Source organism: Danio rerio, chromosome 6 (assembly GCF_049306965.1).
Source record: "Danio rerio strain Tuebingen ecotype United States chromosome 6, GRCz12tu, whole genome shotgun sequence".
Lineage (NCBI taxonomy): Eukaryota > Metazoa > Chordata > Actinopteri > Cypriniformes > Danionidae > Danio > Danio rerio.
In genome coordinates, this window is record NC_133181.1 from 19,171,677 (window position 1) to 19,198,643 (window position 26,967).

General features: G+C 36.2%; 1 protein-coding gene across 4 annotated transcripts in view; it reads right to left on the reverse strand.

Annotated features, from left to right (window-relative positions):
• col18a1b (collagen type XVIII alpha 1 chain b) overlaps positions 1-17,415 on the reverse strand; it is a 67,076-nt gene extending 49,661 nt beyond the window's left edge. For 2 of the 4 annotated variants that reach the window (XR_012407909.1, XM_021477079.3), the window contains exon 1: positions 17,147-17,413. Coding sequence is in view for 2 of the 4 variants with exons in the window: in XM_021477079.3 (XP_021332754.2) it covers positions 17,147-17,273 (127 nt within the window). In the remaining 2 variants the exon portion in view is untranslated. Of the gene's footprint in view, positions 1-1,898; positions 3,443-3,481; positions 5,966-17,146 lie in introns of those variants that run through there. The other 2 variants (XM_073954003.1, XR_012407910.1) reach the window with 2 other exon arrangements.
• Between the last annotated feature and the right edge of the window lie 9,552 nt (positions 17,416-26,967).

Sequence of the window (26,967 nt, forward strand, 5' to 3'; positions counted from 1 at the left end):
TTATGATAAGCAGTGGTTTTATCTCTTTAAATTTCAGTTGCGCCTGAACAATAATTATATGTGGTCATTATACCATTGCTACATAAACAAATTGGCGGATTTGAGACGCAGAGAGGAGTTGACCACAACGACGGGTCAAAGTCCAGGGAAGAGCAGTTCCATAAATTAGGTAAGACAAAAACAGAATAAAAAAATAAAATGAACAAGTGAATAAACAGGGTTGAGAATGCGGTGAAAAGCAGGTGAGGGCTTTTCTTTTTCTGAATGGCTTTTGCAAAACCGTCGGTTGGGTTTAGGAAAGTGGGTGGGCGGGTTAATCAGTAAAATTGGTTGGGTTTAGGGAAGGAGGAGGATGGGTCAGTCGATTGGCCAGTCGCCCAGTCAATCATTCAGTCAGTCAGACGGGCGGTCGGCTGCCAGAGGCCTCTGGTGGGTTTACGCAAGAACAGCGTGGGCGCGAAAAAGATATGAAAAAGCGCACACAGCATCCTCTCGCGGATTTGCGAAAACATAAACTGTAAAAATACGTACCTCCTGGGACGTATTTCATGGTCTCCAGAAACGTCCATGGGATTACGTTTTCAGAATGAGCCTGAGTTGACTCATTTGGTTTAGTGTTTTATCAGGGGTTGCCACAGCGGGATGAACCAGCATTTACTCTGGCATATGTTTTATGCACAGTGCTGGTAAACTAAATATTTTCAGCCAACTCATGAGAAGACAGTTCCATTAACAAGTAAGTATCAAAATGCTTCATCTCTAAAACTAATCTTATCTGGGGCATGAGAAGATTGAAAAAACACAATAAATTTGATTTTATTCACTATACCATATGATATTAAATGTCTATGCACTGTCATGAGAGCATTATTTAATGTGTCATTATCACAATGTGGTCTTTCTCTTCTCATAAAAATGCAACCAATAAAATGTCATTGGCAGAACCTTGCATCTTGCAGTGTTACCAATGATAAATCGCTACTTAGAAAAAAAAATCTAATTCTGACATATAAGGAAGGTATTATTCAAATATTCAAAAGCCAGCTAACAATGTCACAAAGTTTTTATTTGTAGTACTTGATATGAGATATGAGTGCCTTATGATCAAGCATTGCATTATGCCTTCCCTCATTTGTAAGTCACTTTGTATAAAGTGTCTGCTAAATGTACATTTAATTTTTAGGAAGCACATTACTCTCATAACTTATGACGATTTCTTATTTGTAAAATGAACTAAAACAAAATTGTTTATGCATACAGGGAGAATTTTGTTCCTTTAATTTTAATGAATCAGGAAGTCTCTACAAAAAGGAACATGCACAAACAGTAATTAGCATAACGCACACCTCAAACCATCTCCATAAGGGTTTTCCACACCAAGTTTTTTCCTACCCCAGTAATACTTTTATGCATATCTCTAAGTGAAGTCACTTGTGCCACTCTTCAAACCAGTCAAGATACAATAAACAACTAGTACACAAATTATTAGCGTATACCGTAACACAAACTGTTTGAAGACAGGTTTGCACACAGAGTTTACCTTCAATTATGAGTTGCAGGTTAAAAACAACTCTAACCTTAAGATTGAGAACAAAAATAACAGTAGAATAATGATGTAATTAGTACTCAAGCATGCATGTAATTTGAAGGAATTCACACTGAGCCACACATGCAGATGCAGATTTCTCATCACAGCAGATGTGCAAGAATAAACTTTCTGCTGGTTAATGTTTCTAACCACGTAAGTGTTGGTCAAAGCCCTGGCAAAGCAGTAGCAGAGCAGAGCAGATGCTGGCAGACATAAAGTACCCTGTGCCTCTCACGGTAGAAAGCACACAGATAAATAACACATACTGACAAGACAAGCACCACAAGTTTGAAAAGCATCAAAGTTTTACCTTTGGGGTTACTAATGATTACGCATGACTGACTGGGCTCTGGTCCCTCGGGGAGGGTGTGGCAGGCCACAGGCAGGCCCCTCTCCTGTAGGACTGTCCAGCAGCTGTCCAGCAGCACCTCACAGAAAGTCCTGCATGGTAGCAGGGCTACACCAGGTTTTTCAGAGGTCTTATGGCATCTTGGTGCCAGTAGTAGGCAAAAGAACCATTCCAAACCATGGTGGCAGCCTGAACGCAGGAGCCAACCCCATTCATTTAATACAGCTACCACATCCTTTGCGTGGGTGTGGTTGAAAAAATTAGGTACAGAAAATGTGACTTCACTGAGAGATAAACAGAAAGGCCAGTCAGAGCCTCTTGGTATGCAGTTGGTGGAATCCTTAGGGAGAGCAGGGGTGCCAATTATGCTAATCCTGCTGTCAGTGACCCACGTTCCTGTAAGGTTGGTTGCTGTTGTTTTGCTTTCCTGAGCCAAATCCAAAGTGGGCCCTGAGCCTAAGCCTGACCCAGTGGTATCACCTGAGGAAACTTTTACATTTAATTCTTTTTCGACTTCCTCTGATAAAGATTTATCATTACCCGTTTTAGAACGGCCGAGCTTCAAGGAAGTGTCAGGTGTCTTCACTGTGGCAGCGTTTTTCCAGTTCACAGTTGGGTTCTGGTCCCAGTTCTGCACAGTTCCTTGGATCCCTCTGGCTACATCCATGATGTCTGACCCTACATCAGCAATTTTCTGGTCCTTAAGGGTCATTCCACCGTCAGAGCTGTCTTTGTCCAATGTTGGGCCCTTTGTAGTCACTTGAATGTCCCGCCAAAAAGCATTTAGAAGAACCACATGCTGAATCAACAGCAGAGATATGCCCAAGCTGAAACTCATCTTTGCAGATACACTAGTTCTACAGTTGCCCGAGTTATTCAGAACATGCTATTAGACATGTCTAGCAAAAGTAGCCACACTAACACTGCAATGCAAGATGAGCTATCCTGTGAGTGAGAGAGACAGAAGGAGTGTTCTATCAAATAAAAGTTGGACCTCATTGGCCAGTTCCTGCCCTCCAAAATGTGTTCTCCCTCTGTCCCCCATTCGAGAACACAGATGTGCTGCTTAAACTCACAATGCTTCTCTTTTGAGAATACAGACCATATTGGGAACCCAAAAATCTTTCATTTCATGTTTGCTTAAATAATTTAATATCTAATATAAATGCATTTACATTTTTATGATTGTCATTAATAAGTCACAATTAGTTCTAACCCTAACCCAGTAATGTAGAATAATGCCCACTGAAGAACTCAAAATACCACTTGCACATAACCATTTTCATTTGATAATCTCAATATTAGCAATGCAATTGATTTGGATTAAATATAATATGCAATATTAAAGTAATACTCTTTCAAATAGTTATTTCTTCAAACTGAATTTTTATACATATATTGCAGATATTGTGGCTAAAAGTCATACTTAAAAGAAAATTAAGTCCATAGGCAATACTCATCACCTTTTTAAATCGGCATCAAGCCACCATGAAAAAATATGATGACTGTGTATGTGCTTCAGTTGTTTTCACTTTACTATTGACTTCTCATTATTTTCTACACAAAACTTGAATGCAGCTGTTTAAGGGAAAACCCGAGCAAATGGTTTGTGCAGCATTTCTTCTCAGTCCCCCACTGGTTGAACAGAGTGCTCATAGTACATCTATTCATGCCAGCAGGGATGTTTGGCGTGGGTCTGAGTGACAGACACATAGCAGCTGACAGCATATCTGATCTGGTGGATGTCTCAGCCTACGTATGTGTGGAAATCCATAACCTCATCATTGTGAAAGGCAGTTTTCCCACATTCTGATTCTGTCCGTGCTTGAACCTCCTCTGTTCAAAATCTCAAACCATCTGTCCAGCTGTTCGCTACACATATGCTCTCACCCTGGTCACACCATGGGTACTTGGCCCTCTAACAATCACTCTGTCTATTCCGCTCAGGCCTGTGCATGCTTACACACAGATTTTAAAATGGACAAAAAGATTTTGAAACCAACAAGGTGGACACACTGACCCAATAAAACCCAAGAACCTTTTTTTTTATGAAAACCTTTTTATGTGTGGATAATATAAAGACGAAATGTTATTCAAAAACAAAATCATTAATTACATGGAAACAAAAAAGTTCAGCACATTTTTTTACAGAAACAGAAAGGAAAAGATATCATTAAATGTACAGTAAAGATTAATGTTGTTAAAAGATGTGACTAGTAAATTCAAACCTACATTCTACTCTCTCAGAAATAAAGGTACGCGAGCTGTCACTGGGGTGGTACCTTTTCAAAAGGTACAAATTTTTACCTTAAAGGTCTATATTAATACCTTTAGGGTAAATACCAACATAGCAACGTTTCTCTGGCCCAGCTCTGGCCCACACAATCAGCTTTTGCTTTGCCCACACGCCACAGTGAATTATGGTACATGACTAGACCAAGTTGGATAACAGACAAAGGCCAAACACATACCTGCCAACCCTCCCGTTATTCCCAGGATTCTCCCGTATTTTACAGTACTATCCTGCTATTATACCGTAAAGGTATCATCCCGTATTACTCCTGTATTTTCAGTCTTTCTCTGAAGGGTGGCAAATAAACATTAAAGAGCCGATACGCAACCCATACCGCCGAACCACCAGGGGCCGCCCCTTGCTCCTAAATGTGAATCTGTTCTGTGCTTTCGCTTTGTTTGGGCACTTTGAAATAAATATAAAAATGGCGCGATTCCCTTTCCTTTTCATTACAGGTGCCATTGCCCTCCCTATTCAATCATCAAAATTGATATAATGATATAATCAATCATATAATGGTGCATGACTGTCAGCTGACGCGCTTTATAGTGATAAATATACGCTGTTTCTTTACACGCAATTTGAAGCGGAACGAAAGTCTGGGTTTTGGGCATGCATTTAAACAGACATATACACATGATACATAATAATCCCTTATTGTGGTGCATGGGCATATCCCTTATTTTTACATCCCAATGTTGACGGGTATGGCCGAACATGGACTATATCGGGGCCAAGTCTCAGCCAAGTTAATAACCCATAACTGGGCCAGACATGTTGGTCATGACTGCAATGAATTTGATATAGTTTGTTTCATTACTCAAAAATTATTTAAATCTATTTTAAATGTGGGTCAAGAAAGACCAAACTTGTATGGCCTACATATCATTATTTTTTAAAACTTCCCAGGTTCTGCTGGTTGCAATTCCTGAATTTTCATTGCCAGTTTTCTTAAGCCAATTGTAGTTGCTTGTTTTCGTTGAATTTCGAATTTCCCCTACCACTGCAGACCCCAGGCAAGTGAGTGCTACAGCTTGGTCTCCCCTGGTCCCATATATTCATTTTTAACATCTGGGCCAAACATTCCATTTCACAAGTCTTGTGTGCCACCTTAAAGACGGTGCCACCTCAGCCAAACCTGGGCCCATGTTTGGCCCAAATGTTGCATGCTAGTGCGGAATGAATGCCTGTTGTGCCAGCTTTATGCCAAATCTGGGCCAGAATTCTTTGCTACCTGGGTATTAGTACTTAAAAAGGACAAAAGTGTTCCTCTTTATATCTTTAGGTAGTATCATATACTTTTGAGGTACCAATGTGGACCCTTTAAGTACAAATGTACTTTTTAGGTACCACCCCAGTGACAGCTCTCGTACCATTATTTCTGAGAGTGTAACATTCTAACAATAGGTTAACAATGAACAGTTCTGGCTTTATGAAGGTGAAATTTACACCGGAGACAAAGAAACAGTTTAAGAATACTGTCTTAAGAGTGAAAATCATAAAGAAAATGTTAAATTCTGTCATTTATATTATTTTAATGCAGCATAAATAAATAAAAACAGTCACTGAGCATTCTTTTATACTAAAATAATTTTTGTTAATTTTTTTTTGCATTGTTAATAATTATAGTTTATACGAATAACATTTATGCATTCATTTTCCTATGGCTTATTCCCTTTATTTATCAGGGATTGCCACAGTGGAATAAACTGCCAACTTATCCAGCATATGTTACGCAGCAGATGCCCTTCCAGCTGCAACCCAGCACTGGGAACACTCATACGTTCATCTCTTGCATTCACATGCATACACTACAGCCAATTTAGCTTTTTCAATTCACCTATACTGCATATCTTGGACTGTGGGGAAACCCACACCAGCACAAGCATAACATACAGACTCCACACAGAAATACTAACTGACCTAGCCGGTGCTTAAACCAGTGACCTTCCTGCTGTGAGGTGACAGTGTTAAACACCGAGCCACCATGCTGCACTCGGAATAATATATGAATTACAATTAATTATAATATATATATATATATATATATATATATATATATATATATATATATATATATATATATATATATATATATATATATATATATATATATATATATATATATGTATATATATATAATTTGGACTTGTCAATAAATATTACTAATATCTTTAGATTAATCATTCCATTTCAATATTAACATTTAAATTATATTTCATTTATAAAGCATTTAAAATACTGTATTATTAACTGTGTTTACTTCTGCCTTGTATATTGTGTTTAAATTATTTATAATTTAGATAATAATATCTTTTAATCTTCAAAATAGAAATAAATCGAGCTGACTCTCTCATAATACCTGACTCAAACTGACTCTCTCATGTGTTGTGGGGTTTGCTGCCTGTGTCACACTTTCATGAGCAAGCACTAAGGGCTTAATAATGCTGTGTTAACCCCCAGGTTGACAGGGAATGTTGAACCCTGATCCTAAGCAGTTTTTTAATTAGTCAACCCTAAATTTCCTCTGTATCCCTGAGTTTGTTAAACTAGATATGTGCAACAGGCCTCCAGGCCGGTAGCAATAATCAATAATCCAAAGACAGTCCAAAGGTACAAATGAAAACAAGGGACAAACAGACATCATAGGAGTAAACAGAAAAAATAACAGATTACTTGAGGCAGGTGTGTGTGTGTGTGTGTGTGTGTGTGTGTGTGTGTGTGTGTGTGTGTGTGTGTGTGTAAATGAGTGTGTATGGGAATTTCCCAATACTGGAAGGGCATTCGCTGTGTAAAACATACAAACAGTTCATTCAGCTGTGACAACCTCTGGAATAGAGACTAAGCCAAAGGAAACTGAATGAAAGAATCACCTCAAGGCAGATACAAGAGGGTATATATATGGTGTGGGAAACAATTAAACTAATAAACATAACAACATGACAAGACATAACAAGACAAGTGGCTGGAGACAATAAATAATAACTAAGGCAACAAATACAAGAAATAAAGTGACAGTGTGGGGTATAGAAACACAGAAATGTAGAAGATATCACATCAATTTTCACAATCACTTCCAACCAAAAGCCTCGAGACACAAGGAATACCTAATGTCACGTCACTTATTACAATCAGTTCCAACCAATAGCCATGAGACTAGAATATAAAAGCTGTCCATTTATTTCAATCATTTGGTTTCAGATACTGACGCTGACGTTTACCCACCATCCTCCCCACTACCACCAGGTTTGCCCTGTCCAGGGAGGTAAGCTCCGCACCTGCCTTCAGTCATGGCAGCTATAGCTGGATCTTCAAACTTTCGATACAAGCTACAGATGGGGCCTCCACCAAAGAAGTCTTCTGTTTTGTTAAATCATATTTTTGTCAAACTATACTCATGAAATTAATGTAATTCAATATAATTTTATTATAAAGGTGGTCTTTCTGGTAGAACTAAACAGAAATAAACTAAACAGAATGATGTAAATGTTACAGGTGCATTGTCCCAATCTGTGTTTTGTTCCAGTTGGTCTGTTTTCCACTTGGATTTTTCACTCATGGAATTTACCAGCCTGATCTCTGGAGGATATTTTTTTTCAGTTAAGTGGCTAATTCTTACAAATACAAACGAGTTTAGTTGAATGAAAATATAAAATTTTTTTAAAAAGGAGGCGTGGCACCCAAACTCCACTAAAACCGTCATTGGGGAATAAGCTAACTGAACTAAATTGTATGACTGAGATCATACTGAGAATTAGCTACTTAATCAAAAGGTTACGAATTGTCGTGAAATTCACCTTTATTGACCTTTATTTCTATAGTGCTTTTGTGTTGGATTTACATGAGAACAAGGAAACAATGGTATTTAAGGCTCATGGTATGCCATTTCCTATTACTTAATTCTTGCTATTCAGCTATTTCTAGGTATATATAGGTATATCCAAAGTTTCATTATATGGTACATTTAACCAAAGCCAATATTTCTCCATAACTAAAGAAAAAAAGTCACTTTGGGGATGATAATGAGATTTATGCAATTACTTCTTCGTATGAATATATTAAAACATGTTTGTTTGTTGTAAAATTTGTAATAATGACTAAAAAATATTAATTTGTTTAGTATTTCCGGGTGCAGTTATACTGCCATTGTGGCTGGTGTATTCTGGAAAATTTTCTAACTCCTTGGTTTCGAGAGTGGTCCTGAAAAATCTCAGTGCTCAGGGCTATCTACCCCTTCCCCTTAGCCTTACACCTTCAAGCTAAAGAGAATTGGGACACCCCTACCCCTACACGGGAACGCGCAAAACGAGGGGTTAGGGTAAGATGAAGGGCTAAGGGGTAGAATTGGGATTGGGCCTAAATAAACTTTACAATAATGATTTGAACTAATTGTTGCATATGTGTGTGTGTTAATAAAATAAAAGGATATGCCCTATTCAGAAACCTAGTCGTAATATCCTCCCCTAGCATCCTCTGTTTCTCACAAACTTGGAATGAAAAAGCACGGAGAGAACAGATCAGGGGTATCCGCTGGGCAGACAAATGCACAAGGGGCCAGACATGAGAGCAGCGCTGGATGAGTTTATTCCACTCTGAGGCATATTAATAAAGTCCTCATTGTTTATAGAGTCAGAGAAGGTCAGTGGCCTGTTCCAAAATTTACTACAAAACAAAACCACAAGTCAAACACTGACCTGAGTGTGTCTGTTTATGAGAGACATTTACAAATCTATACCATCTGGTCAGAGCTTATGAACTGCTGTGCATTAGTCAAGAAATGCAGAACAAATAACAATAAATTATATATGCTCTTCTTAAGTAATGAAAACAAAGCCATGATTAATATCTTCAGACACATTGGTGCTGAGAAAACCACTGGATAGTTGGCATAGTGGCATTGGCAGAGTGAAATTATGTAAACACGCATCTAATAGCACATGATGCAACATGAACAGCTGTCTTAAACAGCCAACAGTTTGTGTAAACCGGGCTTATGTCCTTATAATCCTGTTCAGCTGCACATATTCTCTTACGGTTATGGTGTTCCCAGAGAGACCACACCTGATGTCAACTTTTTTAACAGTAATTCATTTGGTCATCATTTTATTTACTTCATTTTTACAGTACCCTTTTCAGACATTCTCTTGACCACATGTAACTTTGCAACTACATAACAAATAACTAGTGCTGTGTTCCAGGCATTGTTGGAGGTATTTCAGCAGTGAACTGTCCCACTTCCAAACTCAATATATTCTAATCAATCAGGTCACAGTTGTATTTTGACAATATTTCATAACATTAAAAAACATTATTTAATGCACTATGAAGCTAATATCATCTCAGAAATTGCTTATAATTGTTGGGTCATTTTGTGCTGTAAGCATACTACTTGATAGTTTATTGATTTGCTTCACATGAGGTAGCTTCAAGCTAATTTCTCTGAAGCAGAACTGACTGCCATCTGTGAAGTGTCAAATGACAGGTCTCACTGAAGTCAGGGTTCTTTGATCTGCCCGAAGTTCACAGGTTGAATGTTCTACTTCTAGCAGTGTTGTAAACATTATTTCCAAGTAGGAATTAGAAAAAAAATCCCAAATCCAAGCTGGCAGTAAGGATTGCCCCTAATAAAGAACTAATTAAAAGTCAACCAGAACAGGCTCGATCAACTAAGTTTTTACTATTAGTAGAAAAAAAAATTAACAAGAGATAAAGTGCCATGTGTCAACCAATGTGAGATCAGTCCATCACTCCACCGGAGCGCATTTCCTCAAGGCTCGGTTCACTGTGAATAAGACATGGAAAGAAAGGCACAGAGCTCTCTTTTTCTTATAATATGAAAAAAGAGTTTGAAGGGAAAACAACAATTAATTATTTTTAATTTTGCCTGTATTATGTAATTCTGCAGTGTATGTAATTCTTTTTTTCAGCTATAAAAAAAAGAGTGAAAAGTGGAAAAGTATTAAAACTAAAACCTTTGTCAATTCGATGTTTCATTTTAATGCTTGTAGTTTGTAAAATTATTTCTCGTAAGCCTTTTTAATTTGCTTTAAATTCATGGTGTTTCATTTAGTTTATTTAAATATTTGACTGGGCAGCGTGGTGGTGCTATGGCACAGTGGGTAGTGCTGTTGCCTCACAGCAAGAAGGTCGCTGGTTCAAGCCTCGGCTGGGTTAGTTGGCATTTTTGTGTTTGCATGTTCTTCTTGTTTACGCTTGGGTTTCTTTCAGGTGCTCTGGTTCCCCCTACAAGTCCAAAGATATGCGCTATAGGTGAATTGGGTACGCTAAATTGTCGATAGTGTATGTGTGTATAAGTGAGTGTATGGGTGTTTCCCAGTGATGGGTTGCAGCTGCAAGGGCAACCACTGCGTAGAACATGTGCTGGATGGGTTGGTGGTTTGTTCCGCTGTGGCAACCCCTGACCAATAAAGGGACCAAGCCGAAAATAAAATAAATGAATTAATATTTGACTTAAAAAATATTTAATAGGGGGTGGGTCAGTGGTGAGCACTGTCACCTCAAAGCAAAAAGGTCGCTGGTTTGAGTCCTGGGTGGGCCAATTGGCATTTCTGTGTTCAGTTTGCATTTTCTCCAGTAAATGTTCAGTATGATGTTTTGGGGAGGGCTTGCAAAATCAGACCAAAAAAATCAGACACAGGTCTGAATACGGAAACAGTGGATAGCAGTCCAGCAGGTCTTCCTATGTATTACAACCAATGCCCTGCCAGTAATCTGGAGATTTTAACCATAGGCGAACACGGCAGCATGGATAGTTTCACAGATGATGCCTCTGAATGGTAACAAACTAAACTGATAAAAGACAAAGTCCGCCATTGTCCAATTCTCTTACAGCTCTCCCAACAAAAATGCTTGCTACACACAAACAGCCTTGCTGTATTGTCCCTGACAGCGCTACGGTGAAAATCAGGCAACAAACCCCGTGAATCATGGAAACAAACACATACGACCCTCTATGAACGGCTAAATACAGTGTGCTGTGGCAGCGGTCTCACAGCTTGGCAGGTCTGTCATCAGAAACATGTGCAGTCATGAATAATTTAGAAGTCTACTCATAGGATAAGAAAACTCAGTAAAAATCATAAAACTCATTATTATTAGGAATAATAAAGAGAAACCGACACGTTATGACTGGACAGGCAGATAGTGATACATCACTGGTTATGGTCCCACCCCAATCATGATTTTAAATAGCCCCTATTTTACATTAAAAAGGGCCATATTTTGGTTTTAAGGGTTTTCAACGACAGGCTGATATTCACTCAAGGTCAAAAAACACTTTCATTTATGTATTTATTTTTACCTTATTATCCCAACGACTCCCATATGATTTGTTCAGCAATTATTTTGTTCCCAAAACACTCCTTAGCGCAAAGCTAATCTTCGCTGATTGGACTGATGACAGCCTGTTGCAATTGGTTGATAGCGTTTAGTGTGACAATGCCCAGTGCAACTTATCAACAATATTGAAGTACACCTCACCCCCGAACCTAACCCCCTGGGGCCTCATGTACGAAGACTTGCGTGAAAATCATACTAAAACATTGCGTTTTAGTATATAGTATTTAGCGTTTTAGCGTGAAAAAAATTCAGATGTATGAAACACTGCGTATGCCGAATCTCACGCATATTCTTTTGTACATCTGAATAAACGTGAAACTGAGCGCAACATGCACGAGCGCAAAACCCCTCCCTGCCTCCTTCCCTGTATGAATATGCTAATGACACTACTATGGCAAAACCAAACGAAAAAGCAATGGCAAAAGCAAGCAAAAAGAGAAACTTTGAACAGAATGTGAATTGGAGGTGCTGCTTTCGGAGGTAGACTGGAGAAAAGCGGTGTTATTTGCAAGTTTGTCCTCCGGAATTAACAACAAAAGAAAAAAAATAGAGTGGGAGAGTTTAGCTGATGCGGTTAACACAGTTGGGTCTGAACATCGCACTGAGTGAATTACAGAAGAAATAGTGTGATTTATAGGTGTAAAATGTTTTAGTACCCTTGACAATCTCAGTGGCGCAGCTTGTAAAATGCATGTCATCATGTTTTGACACGTTCGAGCATGAACTCGGTTCGAATCCAGCATTTGATTAAGTCATTCTTCTTTTTTTTCCCCGCTACATATCAGATTTTGCCTACTATTTATCACAGGAAAGACAAGTAGGAATCATTAATAAGTTTGTGCATCATATTTTATTTGCACATTTATTGAATGGAAATGTTTCTGATTCACGTATGCAAATTCATCTTCGGATAGTGTCTTTATAGCAATGTGCGTGCAGTAGTTAGCTCAGATTACATTGGGAAAACAGGCGACCGCTGCAAATTGCGCTTTAATGTTTGGCTGGTCAACTGTATGGTATGGAAACCTTATAGATGAACCCGTCTCATACAGCTGCCATTGCAAGGCTCAGACACTTTGTAGAGAGCAATTTAACACAACTGCCTCTAGGAGTCGCCAATGGAAATAAAACAGACGCACAAAAAATGTGCGTACGCCAGCCATAAAGCTGGCGTGGAGCTGCGCACATTCCCACGTTCAGTTCATCGTTAGTAAATCCAAACGTGAGCGATTCTGAGCATGAAACCTGGTGTACGCAAAGTTTTTGTGCATACGCAGCGTTGATACATGAGGCCCCTGGTCTCTCAGACTTTCAGTGACCAAATGTTGGCTGGTGTCTGTGTAAGCCCAATGGAGGAGTGCATTAAAGCAGTGCAGTTAAAACACCAGCATATTACTTTATTCTTAAGCATGACACACATTCAGTATTAATCCACACAGCGGCAAATGCTGAACTATTTTGAAGCTTGACCACTGCAATTGTGTAGGAACAGCTGACGGTGGCCATAGCAATGACAAACAGCAGTGGAACGCGAGCTCACAAATGCATTTATATCCGTAAACAAAGCGGCACGAGTCGAGTTTTCAACGTGGCTTTAGGCACGATATGACAATATAAAGAGTTAACTTGATCCAGTACAAGTAACAAAGCACAATTAAATACATAATTTGTAAGCTACAGAAAACAAGGAGGCAACCGTTTTAATCGCACTTACTTACACTTGTGAAATTGAGGAAGAAACTGATTGATGAACTGTGTACTTTAATGTTCTTGTCGAGCTCTGACAAAGTCCCATACATCAATAGTCTTTTCTGATTCTTCCTCTAACAAACGGCTGACGAATCCCCTGCTTTAAGTGTGTAGATTCGAGAAGCACTCATCAGGAAAATGACGAGAACAGCACAACGCTGGGCTATAATGCTGAGGCATTTTTGCAAAAATAAACCTCAACCACTGAGTCTTCGCAGTTTCATCTTTGGGTAGAGAAAATAATTTATGTTATTATTATGTTATCCAGCTGATCACAGCGTGTTCATGACTTGATTCAACGGAGGTCTGCTACAGTGTTTGTCTACCTCTTTTTCTTTGCTACTGTGTTTATGGGCGGGGCTATTGACATCACGCAGAAACGGCTAAAGACAAGTTATCAAGACAGTTCATTTGAAGGACTGTGAGTCAACTCTGTTGTAATTGAATCTTGAATCTAGTTTTTTTTTTTTACGACGCACTTTCAGATTTAAGCCTTAGCTGGATATTTCACTTCACTGTGTTACTACATGGAAGGTCATTTTCAAAAACCCATAATTAGGGCTCTTTTAAGCCCAGAAAATTAAATTAGCAGACAAAAGCTTAAAATTATCAAGTTCATTCCACAATTAAAGCTAACAGTTGCTAACATTGTCTTAACTGATGCTCAACACACACACACAAACAATTCTGTTAAAATCTCAAAAAAGAGTTTCTTGATCCTTTAAGGAGTCTCAAAATATTCAGATTCATACTTTTGCACTACTATTTTTCAGATGACCCAGTCTTTTGCAATTGGTCTACCTCTTACAGTGCTTATTAGAAACAAACAGCTATTACCATAAATAAATGTATCTGTCATAATGATCTGAACACATCAGTCTTCTTCACACATAAACCAAATCTTCAACTGTCAGCTACATTTAGATCTGTTGCATCACATCTCTTTTTACGTGTTGAGTTGATCTTATGAATGCAGTGACCTATCAGAAGCAATTTGATTCCCCACTGCTGAAAACCAACTCTGTTGAGTGTAAGAACACTCAGCAACTGAATTACGCCCTCTTGCAGACAAAAACATGTAAATTATTTAATGTAAGAGATTTACTTAGCAGATTTGATGATTATAAAATAGGTTTGTAAAAGAAGTGCAAAAATCATAATATAAACGTTTTGTACTGGCAATAAAGGCTTTATTTCATCTCGTTGAAAACACACCTAAGATTAGTATTGCACATTGTGCATGGGTAGCCATTCAAGACCATAGGCTGACATTATGCACATTAAAGATGTACATTGCATTAATAAACCATGCATAATATGACACACAGAGAACTAAACCCATTTAAATTGATGTTAGGTTTCTCTCTTTCTGGTGTGATCTAATTAATATTCCAGAATCGTTACTGGTGACTAAATGTATTTCATGGAGAGAAGTTGCTTTGCCACACTGCTGACAGTACACACTTACTTTCAGACATAAATTCAATTGATAAGAGTCTCAAAAGAAGTGTTTTTAAGTGCACCCAATTACTGATCAAAAATTCTTTTAATTGCACATAATTGTATTTCCTCCAAGGAATTGCTAAATGACTATTTGGAACTAGCATAACAGTTAGCATTTAGTAAAATACATTTAATCACTAGGACATAGAAGTGATTTGAGTTCTGCCTTATTCTTAATTCCACCAAAGCCAACTTTACCCAGGAGATCTTCTGTTTGTCTAAAAAGGGGATCTCCAAAGGAAATCTGCCAACATCCTAGCAGTAAAAGCGGCACAGGAAACACACTAAATTGCTGAGTCTAAAACAATAATGATGGACATAGAATTACCTTTTTTCAATGCAACAACAATATCTGAAAACGTATTCCTAATCAATAACAATGCATCTATACCTCTGTTAAAAGTGATGATTAATTAATAGTCAGGGACATTGCATTTGGCTTAGAAAGGGCACCATCTGCTGGAATTAAAACAAATCATTCCTGAACCTTTGTGTAGAGCTGGACAACAGAAATCTCAATAAACTTGCAATTTTTTCCTTACACTTTATCTACAATTTATTTATCTGCAAACTTTAAAGATCTAACCAAAGACTTTTTTAAAGACTCACCAAACGTTTAAAAAAAGTAGTATGACTGTCAACAGCTCAAAAAAAGTACTTTGGTGTTTCGTGACCCTTTAAGGAATAATACTCACAAAATTTAAGTTCTGTCACCATTTATCCACACTATTGTTCCAAATTTATACAAGTGTTTCCACTTTTGCTAGGAGGGATAAAACTTGATGGCAACCACTTCTATGGTAGGAGGAAACTGGAGAAACCATTGTTACCATGAACGTGTAAACTTCAATAGAAATACTTAGCAATAACTGGAAACTCCTTTAAATCCAAATAAACTACAATCTAGAGAACTGATTCAGGCTTTTTACACTCAAAAACATTTTTGAATATCATCTACACATTCTGCACTAATTAGTTTTATATTTAAAAAAAAAAAAAACACACACACACACACACAAAAAAATTAACATTACTCAATAGGATGACACTGTGTATTATGTTTGGTTTTAATTCAAAATTTTTGGTTAAAACTGTTTATAACTTTTTTGTCCTGCATAGAAAGTGAAGTGATTTTAATGTTTTTATGTATTTATTAGTTATTCTGGATGCAATACAATTATAATGATAGGAATTTCTTTAAACATAAATGCATTTTTTTGCATCCCAAAATGTCTCTCAAATGTGAATCCTCCTGTCAGTATGTATAATTTCATGTGTGGGATCTAGGCAGAATGAGGTAATGGAATGAACCTTCCATAATTCACAATGCAGCATTCATTAGAAAACAGAACAGGACACAGAGACACAATTCCTCCTTTGCTAAAATGTTTCAAGTAAACAAAAAAAAAAAAAATTTTATTTACAGGGAGTACTTTTCTTTTCATGAATATTCAGCTACAATAGTCGTGCTATTCATTTTTATCTTTACTAAAACGCTTTTACACACATTTGCCATTACTCATTTTTCCATCAGTTCATAATTAAGAATGTGTGGAAATCCAAACAAAAGCACTTGGTGACTTTCTTGCAAATCTTTATGGAAATGCCTGGCCAGTGCTGCTCTTATGATAACAGGAAAAGTGTCCCTTGATGATAACAACCATTTAATGGATTTTCTTTGCCAACAGTGGAATTGCTAACTTATGAGGGCACAATCAACATAGCAGGCTGTGGTAGTAACATTCCCAAAACAAAAGTAACAATGCACGATGCATTAGAATGCACTACTGCATACTTCCTTTTTCACTTATATAAGAAATAACACTATTACAGAATTTAATTAATTGCAAAATAGTTTTGAACTCACACAGTATAATGCAAGATAGAAATAATAATAATAATAATAATAGTAACAATAATAATAAAAAATTAAATACAATTACAGTCTAATCTGATTTAATCTAGAGAGCTTGTTCAAGTTTACACAATAAAATGATGCCTCACAGGCTGGAATACTGCATTCCATTAAGCTATGAGCAAGTTAAGTACAATCGTGGTTTTAGGTCAAGATAATACAAACACATTTCTTTATTAAAATAAGAAACCATTTTAAAGGTCCCGTTTGCATTATTGAAGTAACTTTGCAACTATGCAAATTCAATTTTAAGAAATTATCAAGATAAAATATTGAAATATATTAAGCAGACAGTTTATCGATACTCTCAGTGTTTTTTTTTAACAAAATGTATGAGACCATCAATAATGTGTTGCATTTTTCAACAAAAGAAAGAAGCGATTTTGATACCTGCTTCCGATGCATCCGTTAGGACCAGGTTAAGCGAAAATGCCAATATAAACCAAAACGAAAGCATCTTTATCACGTGCATCTGTTTCTTCAAAGTAAGATCCAAGTGAGTATGAAACAACAGCATCAGTTGAAACGTAATTCATTCCCAGTCAGCACAAGTTCAGCTAAAAGAGGCGTGAATGCAGACTGTCCTCAGGGAGTTTCAGAATCACAGTTTTAACTCGATATTAATGAGCCTCAAAGATCTGTTTAAACGAATGATTCGGAGAGGTAGATTTTTTTTTACTACTGTTGCTGAATCATGTTTAAATCTTTCCCATGCGATTATATATATATATATATATATATATATATATATATATATATATATATATATATATATATATATATATATATATATATATATATATATATATTCATTACATTAATTATGTTTCCAAACCATGTAAATTCAATATGCATTTATTCATTAATTCCCTTATTTGTTGGGGGTCAGGTTTACCTATTTTCCTCTTGCCATAATATCATAGTTTACAGCTGTTTATTCCTGCCAGTGCCCATAATGTAAGAGCTTACAGTAAAGTGCGAAACTAATAGAGCATGACTGTTATATTTATGGCCTCTGTTCAGACATGCAGGAGCATCTGTACAATTTCTAATCTCTACAAAGGTCTACAATCCAAGGTCCAGGGTCTGAAGCTCTTAAGTATAAAAGTCTCTGTATGCATTAATTGGAATTTTTAATAACTAACGGATGTTTTATTCATCATGGAGAAAGCTGCAACCTCATTTATGTCATTCAATTAAGTTTTTAAAATTCAAAAAATTGAAAAGTGCATCATGGAGTGCACTTAATAGTCAACCCAGGCTCATTCTGAAAACGTATCCCTACAGTATATACATTTCTGGAGACCGCGAAATACATCCCTGGGGGCACTTTTTTTTTTTTTTTTTTTTTTTTTGCAGTTTTTGTTTTCGCGAATCCACGACACCACTTACCCACTTCCCTAAACCAGGGGCGCCCCCAAGGGGCCACGGCCACCCCTCGGTAAACTCTGGCCACCCCTGTGGCCTCCCCAATATAATTTTGCTGTTGACATTATTGATTTAAATTATAAATTCTCACTGTTTAAATAAGTAAAATGCAGCCACTAAATTATTGTTGGTGTTACTGACGTAGCTGATTTATTGTCTCTCCCCCTTAGTGCTGGTTCAATGCTGAATGCTGGTGAAAGCAAACTGACGCATGCGCGCAGAAAACCATTCCCGCGCGCCTCACGCACTCCTGTGTGAATCCCGGTTGGTTGTTTGCATGCACGCCGACAAAATACGCGCCGCTCATGCGCAGTGAAACCGGAGTAATATGGAGCTAGATTTGTTTCTTTATTATTCAATCAAAAATATTTAGTTTTAAAGAAAAATTAAGTATGTAGTAATTAAAAAATTAAAGATTTCAAATAAAAAACACGTTTAATTAAAAAACTTATGTCAATGATAATAAAATATTTTGAATTGCAAAAAATAAACAATTGTCCTATTATGCAGTTACCACAATTTTCATTGCACACTCATTAATTTTGCTCTCTTTTCTGCTGTCTTTTATTGCACATTTAGAATCTTTGCTTGCAGGTTGAAATGTTTTGTTTGTGAGTTGAAAAGTTTTGAACCCATGAATGCCAGGGTTAATTTTGTGTCTTTATTATTCAAACAAACATATGAAGTTTTTGACCAAAACTAGGTACAATGTAATTAAAAAATAAAAGATTTCAAATAATAAAAAACGTTTATTTAAAAAAAAAATCACACTGCAAAAAAATAAACTATTGACATTTTATGCAGTTACCACCAGATTAATTCATTGTGTGCTCATTCATTTTGCTTTCGGTTTTGTTTCATTTTTGCGGATCTAAAATCTTCGCTTTTGAGTTGAAAAGTTTTGCGAGTTGAAAACTGCAGCTCAGTGGGCGGGATCTTATGAAACACCTTATTCTATTGGTCATCTTGATTGAGGTCACAGGTTAGCCATGCCCATTAAATTTTCGCGCGGTTGGAATTGTCTTCCGTGACAGGAGCGAGCTAATGGCTAGCAACAGGTCTTCTTTAAGGTAGGTTAACTGAAACTGTATAATAACTTGTGTATTACCATCCACATTTCCCATCTGATTATGTTACGACTGCTAGTATTAAACTTTGTCTAGTCAGATTAGCTGTATGTCCACCAACATAATCTGGATGCAGACGCGATGGAGAACAGTTGTGCACGTCTCAGCTGTGCACATTAGAGATGCGCGGTTGGCGGTTATAGCCGCGGACTCCGCGGATAAACCGCGGATCGGGCGGATGACGTTACGAAAAAATAATATTTTAATTAAATTCGGGCGGTTGTACTGTTTTTATATTCATAGCTGGCGCACCAACGAAAAAGCCTAGGACTGACTTCACAGAATGGGAATACATTAATTCCCAGGAATCGGATACATTAATTCTGGATGAAGTGTACAGAAGTATTCCTCTACAAACTTCCGTATAGACGGATCAGCAGAGGAAAATCTAGTTTCCTTTTGGGAGAAATAATGCCAGGCATTCCCATGACTACAGCACCTTTCCAAGAGAATTCTATGCATTTCAGCAACAAGTGCTGCGAGCGAGCGCTCCTTCAGTGCAGCAGGGCGCATAGTGGCTATGCTGGCACTCCCGTCTGAATCCTGACACTGTAGATGCTATTTTATTCCTGCATTGTGCCAAGAAAAAATCAAACTAGACCTAAGGTCAGGCATATTAAACCAATTAGCCTATGTTATTTAGGCTACACATATGTTCAATATAAACTTTTGAGTTCGGTCAGCTGATAATTTTACGTTCATATTGGTTTAGCCTATTCTATTCTAGACATGTTGGCCTCGCTTTTACGTTCCGAGGCTATTTTGCCAGAATTTCTTTGTCGCAAATTTAATGGCGTAGTATTTCGTTATGCTTCAAGTTTGAGGGGAATGGGGATGATCCTAAGTCCATGGGTTATTGGGGCACTTGTCATACATGCACTTTAGCCTGGTCAGGTTCGCTCAAAGAGGGATGGCATATCTATTTTTCTAATTTAATTTCTAATTGTGGGGGTGACTGAGCCTACAAGGCTTAGGCACGATATGACGTTTTTATTAAAATTTTTTCAACTGTTTGCCAAAGCATGCGACAATAGCCTATGCCTACATTAAGATATTTATGTTAATATATTTTTTTTACTGCCTGTTGTTTCTTTTGGCATATAAAATAGGTATTGTCTGATAGAGATATCAATAAAGGTTAATCTGTGTCGCAGAACTGTGTTGTTTCCGATTTCTACAAGCTCAATAACATCCACAGCAAAAAATAAAAAATAGTCGAAAAACTGTGCCCATTAATTAGATGTGCAAGGCAAGCAGGTACGTTTTTGGGGTTGCTATGGACAACTACAAATGTAAACATTAATGTAAATGACTTATTCTATCTATTTACTAAAAAATTAAGTGAAATAGGCATTTAGTAGTAGGCTAAATAGCAGCATGATGAAATGATGTGTCAATGCGTTTTCTATTAGGCTACAATAAAAAAAGTTGTATAGTACAGTGCGTTTAATTTAGGCTATTTATTTATTTTTGTCCCTGTGCGCCGATTGGAGACGGAGTTCACTGCTGATATTCTGAGAGCTCGGGTGCTTCTCATTTCTTATTTGTGCATCCTCGTTTCCTTTCCTTGCTTTCTTTCCTCGTGTTTCCACCCCACCGGGATAACGTTACGAGGGAAGGACGCAAGGAAAAGACTGAAGGACCGAGGAATCGAATCAAGTGAAAAGACACAACCTCGTATCTTTAGCGTCACTTCAAAGCGTCGTCAATTAATGACTTGCACGTTTGGATTAACTGCATGTCTACATTAAAGTCATTCTCTATTATATAATGATCAATAAAGAAACATTCATTTAATAAAAAAAAAGGAATAAGCCATTCAAATAAAGAGCCCAATCAGCAGATGGCGGGCGGGTGCGGTTTTAAAAATTGGTCTAAAATGTTAGTGCGGATGGATGGCGGACGGATGATTAATTTTGTCATGCGGTTGCGGATGAAATAATAGCCCATCCGCGCATCTCTAGTGCACATACTTTTGAACACATGTATTGTTAATATCTTGCACATATTTCATCTAATGTTAGTCAATCGAGAGTATTCATCAATATCACTGACTAGACAGAGTTTAGGAAAATGTGGATGGTAATATTCAAGTTATTATACACTTTCAGTTAACTTACCTTGAAGAAGACCTGTTGCTCGCTCTGGTCACTAACGGGAGTCCAGTACAATCGCGTGAAAACGTAATATATATGTATATCAGGAGATGGACTGTAAACTAATTTTTAAAAGGTAGATTCAGGTCGCTGCCACGATTTCATATTAAATTATAGCTGACAGGCATTTTTGAACATCCCTACAACTACTGTATTATTACTTAACACGCATATGCAAATATATATATATATATATATATATATATATATATATATATATATATATATATATATATATATATATATATATATATATATATATATGTTGGCAAAAGCACTACTAAATAAATGTATCTCCTACACATTCCTTCCACATAAAAATATAATTTATACAGACATATGCTGTAGTGCTTTACTGTAGTAAAGTGTATTATACCATTTATGTAACAGAATTTTTGTTATTGAAAGCTACAGCTGGGAAATACTTTAACTGAATTAATAAAATAAAAAACATTTATATTTCTTTATTGCAAAATAAACAGACATAAAACTGTATGACTCATTAAATGATTACTAAAGAGCTGTTTATATTCCTTTATTCCAGAAAGGGAAACAATAAATGTATATAAAAAAAAAATCATATTTATAATCATTTATAAAAAGTCAAAATCTACTATTGTCCAAATCCTACACAATTCCAGAAAAAAATTCTACACACAGCATAGGTGGTGATTGATAAGTTTAGTGAATTATAAATGTCTGTGGTCAGTAAGTCCAAATGTTGATGTCTAAGGAGATAATGCAGATGTGGACGCCAGTGGAATCATTGTAGATTGTAGATATTGATTCGTTGATTTAAGACAGTGCAGATGTAAACGTCTGTGGAGTCAGCGCAGATGTGGACATCCGAGGAGTCAAAGCAGATGTTTTACGCCCCATAAGACTGAGTGATCAACCTGTAAGAATAAACTGAAGAAACAGATGAAAAATTGTTCTGATTAATGTAATATTTATATTCCACATATCTCTCGTGTTTATGTATTGTTGGCTTTTGTTAACCACATTTAAATTACTTTACAACTGATTTATAACAGTTCCTTTAAAGACCAAACATTTACAATAATGCCTAAACTTCATATGTTTGTTTGAATAATAAAGACACAAAATTAACCCTGGCATTCATGGGTTCAAAACTTTTCAACTCACAAGCAAAACATTTCAACCTGCAAGCAAAGATTCTAAATGTGCAATAAAAGACAGCAGAAAAGAGAGCAAAATTAATGAGTGTGCAATGAAAATTGTGGTAACTGCATAATAGGACAATTGTTTATTTTTTGCAATCCAAAATATTTTGTTATCATTGACATAAGTTTTTAAATTAAACATGTTTTTTATTTGAAATCTTTAATTTTTTAATTACTACATACTTAATTTTTCTTTAAAGCTAAATATTTTTGATTGAATAATAAAGAAACAAATCTAGCTCCATAGAGTAACAGCCTTTTGTGCAGAGGTGAAAGTCGACTAAAGTTTATATAATATGATGATGATGATGATGATGTTACTTTCACTAAGCATGCCTTTAAAGCAGAAAGATAATTAAACAACAGATAATTCTATAGTACATTTTTTGTATTCTTTAGAATTGTCATAATTAATTTTCATGCTAAAGGTTTCTTAAGTGATCTTGGCATATCACTCCAGTTGTTGTTTTCCAGTAATATTTAGGATTGATTTCTGTTATTTATTCAGAATAATAATTGTATAATAATATTAATTTTATTTATTTAAAATAAATATAAATACATTTTTATATTTATTGAATAACAAATCTAACAATATAAGGGAGGTGGGGTGTATAGGGTGGTTCGCCTAGGGTGTCATTTAAACTAGAACCGCCACCGCCCTTCCCGATCGTCGTTGACAGCACGCACACACCTTCAATAGACAGCAATGGCAATTTAATATTTACCTTAAGGTACAGTATATCAATAGAAGAAGCTGCATTAATAAAATGGCTCAAAAAGTAATATGGATAAATGATATTATTTGGTATAGTGAGTGTGTATAGTAATGCCTTTTGTTTAGTTTGTTCATTTGTTTGGGTTATTAATAAACTCATTATTCTTTGATTCATTTTCTTTTCGGCTTAGTCCCTTTATTATCCAGGGTCGCCACAGTGGAATGAACCGCCAACTTATCTAGCACATTTTTACACAGCGGATGCCCTTCCAGCTGCAACCCATCTCTGAGAATAATAAACTCATTAATCTTCATTAATTTTAGACATGGCATATACCGTATGATGTACAATAAAAGCATGTAAAAAGTTATTTATACAGTATATATATATATATATATATATATATATATATATATATATATATATATATATATATATATATATATATATATATATATATATATATGAAAAGTGTTTTTAAACTAAACATAGGTTTTTATTTGGTTTGCACATGTACTTCCTGAATTACATCAAGGAATAAATGGCAATATTACAAGAAGAATTAATTAAATGAATAAAAACTACATTATTACATTTACCAAAAACAAAAATATAACATTACACTGAATTCATAATTTTTTTTGTGTGCCACTCCAAGATTTGGTGCGGGCTCTTCTGGCCACCCCTAAGAAAATTTTCTGGGGGCGCCACTGCCCTAAACTCAACCAACAATTTCAAAAGCAATCCAGAAACAGAAAAGCCCTTGTCTGATTTTTACTACGTTTTTAGATTTTACCAAATTCTCACCCTGTTACTTACCTGTTTATTTATTTTTATGGATTCTGTTTTTGTCCTACCTGCTTTTTGGAACCGCTTTTCACTGGACTCAAACCCCATCATTGTGGTCAACTCCTCTCTGTGTCTCAAGTCCTCCGACACACATGGCAAGCTTGTGTTATACCGCCCCGTAGTGTTCGTTTAAAAAAAGAAATGCAGCCATCCGTACCTCTGGCTACATAAATCACAGTCTCTAGAAACATATATAGGGCTACGTTATTATAGGGCTACGTTTTCAGAACTAGCCTATGTTGTTAACAATCTGTATCTCTCTGCCAGCAGCCTTTCTCACAGTAGGTGTCATGGTGGAGGACCAAATATGTGATTACACATGTGTGTGAGTAATTTAAACTACTCTTTCTGACCAAATAGTTATTGTTTGTCCATATTTGACCCAATGTTGAGTTATAACAACTCATTATTTTTTAGAGTGTATCTTTGGCATAAATGGGTTCAGACAGCAAGCCTCATTACCTGGGAGCAAAGTCACCTTGCAAGCTCTGTACTTGTCCCTAAAGGGGTAGCCTATGGTCTCCCAGTGGGCTGTGAGTGCAGGGCCATTAATAATTTGTTCATTGGCAAAACATTGGCCCGTTAGTGCTTGCCCTGCATGGGCAGCCCTCACTTAGCCCACAGGAAGCCCTCACTAGGCCTACACAGTGCTTATACTATACTCTATTTATAACAATAAATCTGTTTAAGTATAAATTATTCTTAGTACAGGCTTTGTCTGGATTTATTTACAGTCATAATACCATTCAAGCCTATGTGGCTTTATTTATTGCGAAGACTAGTCAATAAGCATGTAACATTCAGACTTAACAGCAGGTTGCAAAGTTTAAAATAGTTTAGTTGTTTGAGAGGTGTTAAGAATAATGTAATAACTGTGGTAGGAAAGGTGTTTTCACAAACATTCACTGGGCTTTAAGTGAAGTTTCACAAACTAATTCCAAGAGGAGCATGTGATGTGATTGGCCACACCTGGTCCCTATCGCTGATCATTAGCTTGCCAATTGGATTATACCAAATTTAACATAAATATCCAGCCTAACTTTAATCCCCATCTTTGTTTTGGAAGACCCCCCTTCCATCCCGTCTTTCTCCTCAATTGACATGGCAGCTCTGTGGTTAGCAAGAAGGTGGTCTTAACTAAGCAAGTCAGCATTTTCTGTGTGGAGTTTACACCCAGTCAACAAATTTCCTTTGGCCCTGATCTGGCCCAAATTAACAGCTAAGATGTGGCCCAGATCAGTTAGTGTTCCCCGGCCCAAAACTGGCCCACATCTGTTTAGCCAGAACTAAAGTAGTGCCACAACTCCACCAAGCTTAAGCCAAGTAATACATTTTTTATGTGACCCAGATATGGGCCTTGTATTCAAGATTAGTAAGGCTGAGTTCTGTTATGCCCTTATGTGGCCCACATGTGGCTGACCCCATATATTAACTGAGTAAATTACACAACAAAAATTACAATCAAATTTACTTTAATCAATGCAAATAACATTCAGATAAAACAATTATTGAACAAAATGTGGATAATAAAGACCTAGAAAAGAATTTTACAACATACAAAGAGAAAAATATAAAATAGAAATTATTTTTAGATAAATATAAATATCATATATTTGATGCAAAGATGATATAATACACACAAAAATTTCAACACACACTACTGGTCAAAGTTTGGGGTCTGTCAGATTCTTATACGCTTTAAAATAAGCTTCTCCTGCTCACTGAGGCTGCATTTATTTCATCAAAAATACAGAACACATTGTAACATTGTGAAATATTATTGCACTTTAAAATAACTGTTCAAAAGTAGTTTATCATTTAATTTAATCATTTATTCCAGTAATTTCAATGATGATTTTTTTAGCTTCATTACTTCAGTCACACGATCCTTCAGAAATCACTCTAATATTAAGTATTATTATTAATAATGTTAATAGTAATAAAAGCAGTTATGACTGGAGTAATCATTTCATTTGACACTACATACAATAAGAAAGCAGTTGTTTACAATTTTAATAAATATTAAACATTTTTCGTTTAACATTTTTTTTTTAATTCCGACTTGATGAACAGAATAATTTTCTTAAAAAAAAAAAAAAACATGCTATAACTTAAAACTTAAAATTCTGTCATTATTCACTTCTTCCGGTAACACTTTACAATAAGGTTCATTAGTTAATGCATTTACTAACATGAACTAATCATGAACAACACATGAACAGCATTTATTAATCATGATTGAACATTTACTAATGCAATATTAACATTCAAGTCCATGCTTGTTAACATTAGCTAATGCACCATGAGTTAACATGAACTAACAATGAACTATTGTATTTTCATTAACTAACGTTAACTAACATGAACAAATACAGTAGTAGATGTATTGTTCATTGTTTGTTCATGTTAGTAAAAACATTAATTAACATTAACTAATGAACCTTATTGTAAAGTGTGACCCTTCTTCCAAACCTGTTTGTCTTTTTTCTTTTTCTTTTTTTAACACAAAAGAAGACATTTAGAAGAAAACTAAATACCTGTAACCACCTATAGTATGAAAAAACACTGCAGTGTTTGGGGGTTCTGAGTTTGTCTGAGGTAATTAGACTACAGAAATGTAGAATCCACACAAAGCCTGAAGCTCATCCGTCAGTTCTTGCCGTGTGACTCGTGGTTTTTAACTTGGTGAACTTGGGAAATGTGAACGCAAACAATATGCAATCCCAATGCGATCCAGCGCACAAAAGA